The sequence below is a fragment of the Suricata suricatta genome, chromosome 2 (genome assembly GCF_006229205.1).
Source record: "Suricata suricatta isolate VVHF042 chromosome 2, meerkat_22Aug2017_6uvM2_HiC, whole genome shotgun sequence".
Lineage (NCBI taxonomy): Eukaryota > Metazoa > Chordata > Mammalia > Carnivora > Herpestidae > Suricata > Suricata suricatta.
In genome coordinates, this window is record NC_043701.1 from 54,263,953 (window position 1) to 54,278,278 (window position 14,326).

Here is a 14,326-nt window from a genome sequence, read left to right on the forward strand (position 1 = left end):
GTCCTGAAAGCTCCTCTCACTCACAGCAATAATTATCTGCTCATTCAACAAACAACAAACATCTCCTGACGGTCTGCTAAGTTCTAGGCAGTGCTTAGCGGCTGTGACTTACAGAGCGGACGATGGGCTCGGTCCCTCAGCAGCACGGCCCAGTGCACAGAGTGCTACAAGAGTTTCAATAACGTCTTCTCAGTTTACACTGGGGAGAAGCACAAGGTGCTTTCTTTGGTGATCTTCATGCCATTGTTCACCATACTTTGCTCATATATTAAAGATTTCCAATAGCAAATGTTGAAACAAAGAGTTTTTAACTTACAATTTATTTAACTTGATTCCTTAATCCCTAAACATTCTAGTTAATTCTGGTTGCCTCCATAGAGGGACATGTGCAGGTACTGTAAAAACAAAAATCTCTGGAAGGCAGTATGGCCTAGAGGAATGAATGTAGATTTCAGACCTGGAAAGGACTGAATTCAAATGTCTATCTCCCAATTAGTAGTCATGTTACTAGCTTTGTGCTCTGGCACAAATTACTTAACTTCTCTGAGCCATGGATTTCTATACATAAGCTAGAAAAAATACCTACCTCCAAGGTGTCTAGAATTAAACAAAAAAAGATATGAAGTGCTTAGTTGAGTTCCCAAGTTCCTGGCATGTAGTAAACATTTGATAGATACTCCTCTTGAGAAACAACACAAACTACAAAAGTATGCATATAACTGCAAATGATATAGCAGATAAAGGGTTAGTATCCAAAATCTATAAAGAACTTATTAAACTCAACACCTACAAAATGAATCCAGTGAAGAAATGGGAAAAGACATGAATAGACACTTTTCCAAAGAAGACATCCAGATGGCAAACAGACACATGAAAAGATGCTCAACATCACTCATTATCAGGGAAATACAAATCAAAACCACAATGAGATATCACCTCACACCTGTCAGAATGGCTAACATTAACAACTCAGGCAATGACAGGTGTTGGTGAGGATGCGGAGTAAGAGGATCTATTTTGTACTTCTGGTGGGAATGCAAATTGGTACAGCAACTCTGGGAAAAAGTACGAAGGTTCCTTCAAAGAATTAAAAATAGAATTACCCTATGACCCAGCAATTGCACTACTAGGTAAAATTTATTCAAGGGATACAGGTGTGCTGTTTCGAAAGGATACATGCACCCCAATGTTTATAGCAGCACTATCAACAATAGCTAAAGTACGGAGATAGCCCAAATGTCCACGAACAGATGAATGAAAACAGAAAATGTGGTATGTGTATATGTATGTATACAATATATATATATACACATATATGTACACATATATATGCAATATATATACATATGCAATATATATATACATATATATGCAATATATATATATGCAATATATATATACATATATATACAATGCAGTATGTGGCAATCAAAAAGAACGAAATCTTGCCATCTGTAACTACGTGGATGGAACTGGAGGATATTATGCTAAGTGAAACTGATCAGTCAAAGACAAATATCATATGACTTCACGTATATGAGGAATTTAAAAATGCTAAAAGGATTAACATAAGGGAAGGGAAGCACGAATAATATAAAAACAGAAACAGGGACAAAAACATAAGAGAATCTTAAATATAGAGAACAGAGGGTGGCAAAAGGGGCTGTAGGGGGGGTGGGCTAAATGGGTAAGAGGCATTAAGGAATCTACTACTGAAATCATTGTTGTGCTATATGCTAACTCGGATGTAAATTAAACAATAAATTAATTAATTAAAAAATAGAAAACAGGGGCACCTGGGTGGCTCATTCAGTTAAGTGTCCAAGTTCATCTCAGGTCATGATCTCACTGCTCATGGGTTTAAGCCCCGCCTCAGGCTCTGTGTTGACAGCTTGGAGCCTGGAGCCTGCTTTGGATTCTGTGTCCCCCTCTTTCTCTGACCCTCCCTTACTCATGCTCTCTCTCTCTCAAAAATAAATAAGCATTAAAAGCAATTAAAAAAAAAAGTAGGCATATAAGACAATTACTCTGACTTGGGCATTTTTCCATTAGCAATGTATCAAAAGAATAACACCAAAATAATATCATGACACTAGCATAGGGCAAAGCTAATTCATACGTTTCATTAGAGTAAAAGACGCCAATAAGTCTCTTTAACAAAAATGTGCAAATTCCCACCCATCCCTCCACCCTGCTAGCCCTCCACACATGCTCCTTATGTGTGCCTACAATTTTGGGGATGGTTAGGGGTTTGGGAGCCCACAGAACCAGTAACATATCTGACACAGAGTTAAGTTTTAAAGACATGAAGATGGTACCAAGGACATCTTACAAGCAGAAACTCTAAAAGAGGGTCTATGCTCCAGACAGAACATACGTCACCTTTCTGCTCAGCCAGCTTCCACAGGTCCTGAGCTGCTGCCCAAGACAGTGTCATTGGGTATTCCACCAGGACATGCTTGCCAGCATTAAGGAACTGCCTTTGGAAAAAAGAGAGAGAAAATATATTCAAGTAAGCTTCACTAAAATACCCTGCATAATAGAGAATGGAACATTATAAATACATATAAATCTCTGAGTTATATAGAAATACAGATGAGAATCAGGGCCAGAGGCTAAGGAGGATGAATTGTACTTCCTGTTATTTTCTACTGTGCTAAAAGAGATGGCTTTCTAGTTATGTATTAATTTGAACATGCATCCATTCACCTACTCATGACTTCAACCAGCCACTATTTATCGGCTACTCTGGAGAAGAAATAAAATACATTAATATGTAAATTGCCTATTATCACATGATAGCTATATATAAAGACGACCAAACCCATGACAGCAGCTCTGCCTGAGGCAGTCTGAAATGATTTCAGTAACTATATCTGAAACGGGTCTTGAAATAGTAGGCGTTTTCCAAGTGCAACGGGCAAGATGAGGGAATTTCACTTTGGGCAGCATATGCAGATGCCTGGGTGTTTTATGGGAGATTACAGTATGTATGAATTTCAGCATGGCAGGAGAATGGACTCCAGGGACTAGAGGGAAACAAAATCACGAAAGTAGATGAGAGTCTGACTGTGAAGAACCTGGAATGCTACGCTCAGAAGTTTGGATTTTATTTTCTAGATACTCCTAAGGTACAAATATTTATAAGATGAAAACTACAAAATTACCTTTTTAAGGAAATACACTCTGTTGACAGAGTTAAAGGGAACAAATGAAAGGTGTTTCCTTCCACACTAGAGTTGGAGTGACAAAGAGGGGAACAGCACGGTGGCAGCTGCAATTTAAGGTAAGGACCTAAAAGGGAAGTGAGATTCAGGGAGGCAACCGGTACTGCGCTGTTAGCCACCAGGTCCTGGGTGGGGCTCCTCTCCACCCAGCCTGCGAAGGGCGCTACGCTTTGTATCTGAAGGTGGGACAGAGCAACATGCCCCCTCTCTTGCTCTATGATGTCGACGCCACCACTTCTTTCCTTACCTCTTGGCAAGAACACCTCATATAAGGGAACTCTTGGAGATATTTAACAATGTTAATTAAAAGCAAAAAGGATAAAATGCTGGAAGTTTATCAAAACTTAGAAAGAATTACAATTTGCCAAAGTACAGAAAAGATGCTCTCTCTGCATCCTACCGTGAGAAGAAAGCGGCACTATTCAAACTACTGTTGGTTAGGGTTTTTTTCTTTTTTTTTTACAAAGAAAACTCTTAAATCCTTTGTGTCTAGTGTTTTAAATGTCAGTGTACTAAATAAATTTTAGTTTTACATAATTTTCATTTTCTTACACTTTTATAACACAGTAAGAGTTTTTGGAATTTTGACAATTAAAAGAAATTTTTTTTTTAATTTATTTTTGAGAGATCGAGAGAGACAGTGCGAGCAGGTGAGGGTCAGAGAAAGAGGGAGCTACAGAATCTGAAGCAGGCCTCCAGGCTCTGAGTTAGCTGTCAGCACAGAGCCTGACGCGGGGCTCGAACCCACGAACGATGAGATCATGACCTGAGCCGAAGTCGGACGCTTAACCGACTGAGCTACCCAGGCGCCCCAGTATTTTGACAATTTTTAAAGGTAATAGCCCCACTGTAAATTTCCCCTTTGATTATTAAGATTTCTCTGCAGGATTTCAGCTTGCCCAGTCATTTCTATACTCTTGCACTACTGTGCAAGGCAAGGACCACCTACATTGAAAACCTACCTGATATAGTCCTCATGGCTGGAGCTCTCACTGCAGATGTAAGCAACCTCTACCTCTGGGCTGGAAAGAGCATTTTCCAAAGAAATCTGTTGGACATCATCAATGTTCCCGAGCTCTCGTCTATTTAAGAATAACAGAAATGCAACTCAAAAGTACACAGAATATCAAATAAGCAAATGAGCACATTTATATTTATAAATGCTATATTTATACTTATATTTATATATCCTTCTCTTCTCCTCCCCACAATGTCTTGGTAATTAGCTTTGGGAATAAAAAATTAATTTCCTCTGTCCCATTTCTAGGACATTTTCCAACATGGAGAAAAACAGCCTCGGGGTTTAAGTCAAGAGACCTGGCACCGAGTGCCAACACTACAGCTAACAGCCCATATGACATGGCAGTCTTTGAATTATTCCACCTCTAAAATAACAACTGATCTCCTTTTATCTCATGAGAAGTGGTCTCTATGATCCCAGCCAACTCCAAGCATTTGGCCAAACACTGACTACACCAGACTTCATTCACGGTCTAAGACAGGAAGGAAGACACTCATGCATGGATGTAGCAACATCACAATGCTAACATGAGAAATGCTGTGGGTACAGGTGGGTAATTCAAGGAAGGCAGGAAACATTCAGTTTAGGGTTTCAGAGGAGGCTTCCAGGGAAGATGGAACAATACAGCAGGTGGGTTATGAGGAATGGGGAACAGGGTGAGAATGGCAGGATTGTAAAGCAGGGGTATGACCTGGCCATCTTCCTGCTTGACTTGGACAGCTTAGGAGTTTCCACTCGATCAGTCACGGCAACCAGCTAGCAGAGGACTGGGGCTTATGGGACAAGGAGAGGCCCTTCTTTGGCCTTGACTCCAAGTGTTGTGTTCAAACCAGCTTCAGGTAGGGATGCAGTAGGAGTTATAATGCTGGCTAACAGTTTTAATCTCCCATTTGTGTGCAACTCCCTTAGAATCTTACTGAGAGGAGAAGATTGTACAAGGGCAGACTCCTAGCACTTCTGAGTCTCTCTAGTGTCCCAAAGCTCACTTTACATCCTTAAGGGAAAAGCCAAGTTTGAGACAGGTAAACTGGAGGAAAGTAGGTCCCATGAATTAAGATATGGAAAATGTCTGCTGGGACCATCCCAGGAGTTCAATCACGCTTTGTGTCGCTATTTAGTTGATTTCCCTAAAGCACTAGAAAGCAGAGAGGTGCCTAAGTTGCTTGCCACCCCCTCTCCTCAGCCAAGAGAGTGCCTACATCTTGTTCACAATTAACAATCATAAGTGACATTATACGGTGTTAGTTCGGTGAATGGTGTGTATGAGAAAGTGGAAGTGGTGGAGGAAGGTGCTGAGCGCACACGGGTCAGGGAAGAAGACACGTGGTGGGAAGTTTGGTTGTGACTGAGTTAAAGGAGATAAATGAAACCTTAATGAAAGGTGAGGCTCAAGGTCATCAAAGGGAAAAGAATACATGTTGCTTAGATGAAGGGCTTTGGAATCAAGGAGACCTGCATGCAAATTCAGGACTTTCCAGCTGTGTGTCCATAGGCAAATTACTTAATCTCTCTGAGGCTCAGTTTCTTTACCTGTAAAGCGGGGTTGGTAATGATATCTATGTCAAATAGCCCACCAAATGGATGGCTGTCATGATAACTGACATAATGATTAACTGATGAACACCTAACGCCTTCTTTTAGCCAATCCACCATGTGTTCACTGTGCACCTTCTGTAACTATCAGGCCCTGCTCTCATCTTCTCTGCCTTTGTCTTCAGTCCCATCAAGGCTTACATTCCAGCTGCAGGCCCAGCACTCCAGCCCCCAGAGCCATCTGAACTTGAGATCCTGTGGGGCTGACCCTGAGCACAGTTCTCTGGAATGACCTCAGAGCGGGCTATCTCTCTCCTGGACTGGCGAGTCTCTATGTCCCAAGCCCTAATCCATTCTCACTGGTCTTCCCATGAATTTCAAGGCACAAGACAAATGCCAGCCACCTGGACACGAAGCCAATCAGGTTCAGGTACGCCGAGGAAGCATGTGGATTCCGCAAGTCCCTGATCCGCACTGAGCCGGCTCTGCCAACACCAACCACCACCACTCCGAACTTTCTTTCAGGCTGAAACACAAGGAACCAATGTAGGATTTAAAAATAGTCCATGCACCTAGCAGAGAATATCAAAACAAAGACATGTGAGCAGGACCAGTCAGAGGAAGGAAAGGAAAGGAGCCAACCCAGAATGCACTGGAAGTTGCAGCGTACAAGGGGGGAGTAAGACGCTCCCCAAAGTGAGAACTTGGAGAGAAGTCAGCTCCACCCAAGACACATCTCTACGGGAGCTCTGTGTCATCCATGGAGAAGGCTCTCACATTTGGTTCTGCACTTTGACTGTCACCTTTCCAAAGAGGAGATTTTCCTCTTTAAGCCGTACCTTCCTGAATCCTTCCTTCAGGAGACATACAAATGTGACAGAGCTGGGACACATTCCAAGGCCACAGTTGCTTAGTGAGATGCTGGCACACAGGACACAAGGAAAACCATGAGCCACCACCTTGTTCATATTCTACACTACAGTTCTCTGCATCACAACCAACTTCATTCCCACCATACTGTGGTGGCTTACCTATCACTCAGGTATACTGCTAGGAGCTGTAGGCAAAGAGTATCAGAATGAAAAATCAAGTCAATTCTTTAATGTTATAGAGCCACTTAATATAATTCAAACGGAAAAAAATTAGCTACACATCCCTTACACCCAGTTCTCCTTGGATGTCTCTGAGCACAGAAATAGGAATGTCACCTCGGACTCACATGTCACCTGGGATATCCGGACATCACCATTTCCCAATGATTCTGCTCCTTCCTCTGTAATCTGCTCTAGTGTTGTCCCAGGTTTTCTTTGCCTCCACCTGACACCGCACTAAATCAATCACCAACTGCTCCCACTCCTTCTAATCTCACCCTTTCCATGTAGCATCCACAGGCCTGCTAGACCAGCTGCTTATGATAAAAACTAAAGGGGCGCCTGGGTGGCTCAGTCGGTTAAGCTTCCAACTTTGGCTCAGGTCAGATCTCACATTCATGGGTTTGAGCCCTGTGTCAGGCTCTAGGCTGACAGCTAGCTCAGAGCCTGAAGCCTGCTTCCGGTTCTGTGTCTCCTTCTCTCTCTGCCCCCCGCCCCGCCTCATGTTCTGTCTCTCTCTGTATCAAAAATAAATAAAACATTAAAAAACTTAAAGAAAAAAAAGGTAAAAACTAAGTCCCTCCCCTGATTAAAGCCTTTCATTTTCCTGTTATTGACTGACTGTGTCCTCCTAAAATTCGTATGTTGAAATCCTAACCCCAGATATATTGGTATTAGGAGGCAGGGCCTTTGGGAGGTAATTAGGATTGGATGAGTGGAGAAGGTAGGAGCTCTCATGAATGGGATTAGTGCCCTTATGAGTCACAAAAGGCCTTGTTTCCTCACTCTGCTCTCTACCCAGGTTCAGCAATCTGCAGTCTGGAAGAGCGCTTTCACTAGAACCTGACCACGCAGCCTGATCTTGGACTTCTAGCCCCCAGAATGGTAAGAAATAGATTTCTGTTGTTTATAAGCCATCTGGTCTGTGGTACCTTATCTGCTTTATCACAGCAGCCTAAACTAACTTAGACATTGGCTAAAAAGAGAAAAACACTGAAGTCTAAGTTCTTGAAAAAAGAAAGGAGTCCTGAATCATTATGCTGTACATCTGATACTAATGTATTATGTGTCAACTATGTCTCAACATAAAAATACTTTAACATGAAAAAAAAATCCCCTCTGCTCCTTGGTGCTCATGGAACAAAAACATGAAAAGCTTTTCATTCTCTACTCCAGCCCCTCACCCAGGGTATATTTCCCTCAGACTCTCCATCTCAGTACTGCCACCACCATCTACTCAGTCGCTCAGTCTTAAACTTGGCAGTTATTCTAGCCTTTTTTTCTCTGCCCCATATTTCATACCCAATTCATCAATAAATGGCCAAGATCCATCCATAAGCCTTCTATCTACTTCTGTCCGTCTTCATTGCTACCCTTAATCCAAGCCACCATCTCATCCTTTGGACTGTTTAACTGCTTTACTCCATGCCCTGTTCTATTCTTCATATAGCAGCAAGAATCTAGACTAAACATAATCTGATAATGTTATCACCTCCTCGCCCCCCAGCTTACAATTCTCCAGAGGCTACCTAGTATACTCAGAATAAAACCCAAACCATTCACTGTGGTCTACAAAGGCCTTTGTGACCTGGCCCCTGCCTCTCTCTCGGTTAGCTCATCACCTACCACCTCCCTTGTAGGGGCCCATTCAGCCAGAGGGCCTGTTGAGATCCCACTGTGAACCACCAGGAGGAATGCACATATCCCTAGCATAGCTGGAGGGTGCACCCCTGGTACAGTAGGGTCCCTCAGTTGAGGATTGGTATTAAGTTGCCTGGGAGACTGAGCGTACAGTGTCAAATGGCTTGTTGGGTCCTGCTTTCCTTTGTTTTAGAGAATGTGCGCATGACCTCTTACTCAAAATAGATTAGGGACTGGAGTTAGTTTTCTATGACCTTTAATTAGTTTCGGTGAGTGGGCAAATTTTCAGATTGAAACTCCCTTCCTGGTCAGGGGCATTTTACCCGTAAATCATCATGTTCACCTTTAAAGAAAAATGGCCTTGTCATAAGCTTCGGTTAATATTATACTATATACATAAAGTAAACCCCTGATGTATTTTGAGTGATGAATTATGTTTTTTGATCTTCTGTATTGTACCTCATTTCTGTTTTGATTTTCTGTTTTCTCTACTGTGAAAATAATTTTTTCTGGAAGTTACAAACAATGTAATCATTAGAAGAATGATATAATCACCTATGGTATATAAAGATCCTAAGCATCACAGTAAAGTGCAATCTTGCCACCATTCACTTTGTCTGTGTTCTTTCTTATAAGATACTTCGCTGACACCAACCCCCTACTCAGGGACCCTTAGACTCTGGTGCATGGGCTGGTCCCCCACACTCCCTATTGTCATACTGGCTTTCTTCCTCCTCTTTTAATATGTCAAGGTCATCTGTACCTCAGGGCGTTTGCATATATGGTTTACTCCAAAAAGTGTGAGGCTTTGGGGATATATCTTGGAAAAAACCTGCTTTTACAGAAATTTCAAAGAAGGAAGAGCGCAAGCAAGTCAACACATGAAAAAATGTCAAGAGATAGCATTACCAGGATAAATGACGGGGGTAAAAGGAATAGAGGGAGAAGATGGGGTGGGGGTGGGGGGGTGTCCATTTTGATAGGGTGATAAGGGAAGGCCTCTCTAAGGACGCAGCTTTGAACAAAGACCTGAATGAACTAAGGTGAGCCAGACTGTTATCAGGGGGTATATGGTACAGAGGAAGGCATTCTTTCAAAGGCTTCAAGGTGGGCAGATACCTGCAGGGCTTAGAAATAGTGGATATAATCATAAAACATAAACAATATAAGTCTTGTAATTAAATATGAAAGTCTTACCAAAGACTTCTTTACCAAACATTGAGGCCTTCCAAACTTGGCTCCAGTCTACTCCTGGTCACCTCTCCCACTGTGTACCTTTAGACTTCTAACTTCCCAAACAACTAGAAAGTATGTAAAACTTTGTGTGCTTGCTACCCTTTTTTAAAAATGCTTATTTATTGGTTGGGGTGCCGAGGTGGCTCAATCAGTTAAGCATCTGACTTCAGCTCAGATCATGATCTTATGGTCTGTGAGTCAAGTCCCTCATTGGGCTCTGTGTTGACAGCTCAGAGCCTGGAGCCTGCTTCAGATTCTGTGCCTCCCCCCTCTGCCCTTTCCCTGCTTACGCTCTCTCTCTTTCAAAAATAAATACGCATTAAAAAAATTTTTTTAATGCCTATTTATTTATTTTGAGAGACAGAAATAGAGAGAGAATGCATGAGCGAGGCAGAGGAAGAGACAGGAGAGAAAATCCCAGGCAAGCTCTGTGCTGACAGTGTGGGGCCTAATGTGGGGCTCAATCTCACAAAACATGCAATCATGACCTGAGCCGAAATCAAGAGTTGGGTGCTCAACCAACTGAATCACCCAGGTACCCATTTGCTATCTTTAAGTCTTTGTAAATCCTCTGTCCTTTGAGCTCCTCTGTACTGCCCACCTGGACACCTCCAAAGCCTTCAAGGCCCAAGGATCTTACAAAGCCCTTTTTGATGCTATCAGTTATTTTTTACAACTAATAAAATTCACCCATTTTAGCGTACATTTCCAGGAGTTTGACTAACATACAGTGATATTACCACCACAAATCAAGATACAGAATAGTTCTATCACCCTCCTCCATAATTACCTATGTCCTTTGTAAAAGTCAAACCCAACTCCCACTCCAGGCAACCATTGATTTGCTTATTGTCTCATCAGTTTTGCCTTTTCCAGAAAGTCATATAAATGAAGTTATACAGTATGTAGTCTTTTGAGTCTGGCTTCAACTTAGCACAATGCATTTTTCATCTATGGTGCTAAATGTTGCAGTAATTACTAAATAATAGTAGTCCATTGTATGCATATGGTTGTCCATCATATGCATATGTATGCACTGGTTTGTTTATCCATTTGGCAAATGAAGGACATGTCTGATGCTCCAAGTTCGAATAAATTCATAATTCATTTTATTATGAATAAAACTGCTATAGTCAATCATGGACTAGTTTTTATATAAACACAGTTCTTATTTAACTTGGGTAAATACCTAGGTATAAGTGTGCTGGGTCATATGTTAAGTCATATGTTTGTGAATTATGTTAAGTCATATGTTGTTTTTGGTGGGCCATATGTTAAGTATGGGTTTAATTTCATGAGAAACTGCCAAACTATTTACTGAAGTGAACCTTGGAATCGCTATATATACTGTTCTGCATTATACACCATCTGAGTTCTACCTGTTCACCAACACGTGGTAGTATCAGGTTTTTCTCCTCTTCTTCATTTTAGCCATTATAATTGGTGTGTTGTGGTATCTCTGGTTTCTACATATATTTCCATAATGACTAGTGATGTTGAGCATTGTTTCGTGTGCTTATTTGCTATCTGTCTATAGACGTCTGTATCTTCTTTGTTAAAGCATCTGTTCAAATCTTTTGCCACCTTCTATTGGATTGTTATTGAGTTTTTAGAGTTCTTTACATGTTTTTAATATAATTCACTTGTCATATTTGTAATTTGCAAACAGCTTCCAGTCTGTAGCTTGTCTTTTCACTATCTTAAGAATGTCTTTTGAAACACTAAAGTTGTTAATTTTCATGAAGTCCAATTTACACAAAAATTTTAATGTATCATTCTTCTGGCTAACCTAATGGGACAAAGGTTTTCTCCTGTGCTTTCTTTTAGCAATTTTATAATTTAAAGGTTTATAGTTTTAGTTATGTTATAGTTTATGTTCTGATTTGAATGAATTTTTATATATGTTGTAGGATATGGATAAAGTTCTTGATAGGTAGAGAGGCAGCCCCTAGAATGTGTATTCCACAGGCTGTATACCAGCTGCCTACATTGAGGCAGAGGTATGCCAGGCTTGTATATAAATACACCCAGACTTCACACCCTCATGTGTCATCTCCTCTGGGGGCCAGCAAGGTTCTTTTTTTCTTTTTCCTCTTTGCATATGATATCCAATTGTTCCAACAAAAATTTATTGAGAAAAATATTCTTTTTCCACTGAAATGCCTTTGCATCTTTGGGAGTGGATACTGTCTCAACTCTTGTAGTTTTACAGTAAGTTTTAAAATCAGTTACTATCAACCTTCCAATTTTTTTTCTTTTCCAAAATTCTAGTTCTTCTGCCTTTACATATAAATTTTAGAATTTCTTGTCAATTTCTACCAAAAAGAAAAAATCTGCCAGGATTCTAAATGGGATTACATTGAATCTATAGTTTGGGGGGGGAAAACTAACATCCTGGAATAAGTCTTCAAATCCATGAACATGGTATATATCTCCATTTATTTAGGTCTTCTGTGACTTCTTTCATTCTTCCATTTTCAGTCTATGAATCTTGCATATATTTTGTTAAATTATACCTAAGTAGTTTGATTTTTAGTGCTACTGTAAATAATACTTGTTTTTTGGTTTCCACTTTTCATTGATTATCACAAAGGCATATTTATTTTTATATGCTGATTTGGATCTTGTAACCCTGCTGAACTCATTACTTCTAGAAGCTTTTTCTTGTAGATTCTGTCAGATTTTCTAGATAGACCATAACATCAGACATAAACAGATATGGCTTCACTTATTCCTTCCCAATCTGCAGTGCTTTATTCACTTTTCTTGCCTTACTGCACTGGGTGGGTCTTCCACTATGATTCTAACTAGGATTAGTGAAAGTAGACATTCTTGCCTACTTTCTAACCTAAGGGGGAAAACTTTGGGTCTTTTACCATAAAAACGTACATTAGCTGTAGATTTTTTTGTAGATACTCTTTATCAGGATATGAATATTTCCTTCTATTCATAGTTTGCTGAGATTTTTTAAAACTATAAATAATTTAATCAAATGCCTGTTCTAATCTACTGAGGTGATTGTGTAATTTTTTCCTTCTTAAAGTCTATTGATCTGATGATACCTTTCATTCCTAGCATAAACATCACTTGGCCATAGTGTATTATCCTTTTTATATCCTGATGATTCTATTCACTAAAATCTTACTAAGACTGTATGCATTTACACTCATGAGAGTTACTGGTCTGCAATTTTCTTGCAATAGAAAATGAATTCTATGATAACTGATTTTATAAAAGTATAACCTTTCATATTGCCTGTATGAAATATTTTATATCATTGTTAATTCCACTAAAGAGCTGTCCTTTCTTTAAGATACTAACTCCAATAGATGATACATGCCCTTAAAATAGGTGTCCCTTATCCAAAAAAGTTAAGATCACTGCTAAGTTTCTTAGTTTATGGCTAGATAAGAAGCTACCAGCACATTTAAATTAAATAACATTCTTCATTAAAAACTATGAGATCATCCATTTAAAACTTTCAGAATAATTCATAGAAAGTATATTAAATTACACACTGAATGGCTGAACTACTAACCATAGATAATTATACATGAAACAGCTCTTTTAAGAAATAAGACGCAGAGGGGCACCTGGGTGGCTCAGTTGGTTAAGCATCCAACTTGGTTTCAGCTCATGTCATGATCTCACACTTCAGGAGTTCGAGCTCCCATTGGGCTCTGCACTGACAGTGTAGAGCCTGCTTGGGATTCTCTCTCACTCTCTCTCTGCCCCTCCCCTACTCATGCTGTCTCTGTTTCTCTCAGAAATAAATAAAGAAAGAAAAGAATAGGACTCATAAATATGTCCGTCTTGATATAACATACATAATTGAGATGAATAAAGTTTGAAAGACCAATATTGTTAAACTATGTTCTGTTAGAATCTTTAAAAATCACACAATTAGTAATCTATTTGTGTTTGTGATATTCATATGTATAAGCATAAATTTAAAAAGAAACTTTATACATGATAATAAAAAGGTGATACATATTTAACCATATATAAACATACATATGTATGCATGGGTATACATACACACACACACACACGCATATATACATACTACACTATTACTTAAAACATTTTCCTAAAGCAAACCCTCCTCTTCAGCTACAACAACTTTCCATGCTTAACTGCTGACATGTGGAAGCTCCTCTGGTATTAGTGAAGTACAGAACGCAGTGATAAAAGATCAAGCAAAAGCCATGAATCGAGGTCTATGAATTGATGGACATCTTCATCTGTACCTTCACAACCCTCACCATCATCCATACAATGATCCACTTTTTCACGTTTAGACTGTTTCCCATCACTGCTAACTCTGACAATGCGATAGGGAGCCTGTTGCTGACCTCTTTCTTGCGTAACAGGATAGTGGAGTAGTAGACCCTGGGCATGTCTTGTCCCTCAAACACAGCTACAACAACACCAAACCATTTGGAACACCTAAGAAATTGATCGAAGGATCAACAGAATATTCTGCATAATTTGAGGGAGGGAATGTGGCAGGCATGTGGTGTGGAGAGGTGAGCTGGGGAGAGAAGAGCTGTGGTGCCAGGGAGGGGCAGGGGCTG

General features: G+C 40.1%; 1 protein-coding gene across 1 annotated transcript in view; it reads right to left on the reverse strand.

Annotated features, from left to right (window-relative positions):
• BLVRA (biliverdin reductase A) overlaps window positions 1-14,326 on the reverse strand; it is a 62,197-nt gene that overhangs the window by 18,721 nt on the left and 29,150 nt on the right. Inside the window, exons 3-5 of the mRNA XM_029926480.1 lie at window positions 6,186-6,307; window positions 4,190-4,309; window positions 2,383-2,480 (exon numbers count right to left, since the gene is read on the reverse strand). Coding sequence (XP_029782340.1) covers window positions 2,383-2,480; window positions 4,190-4,309; window positions 6,186-6,307 — 340 coding nt within the window. The remainder of the gene's footprint in view (window positions 1-2,382; window positions 2,481-4,189; window positions 4,310-6,185; window positions 6,308-14,326) is intronic.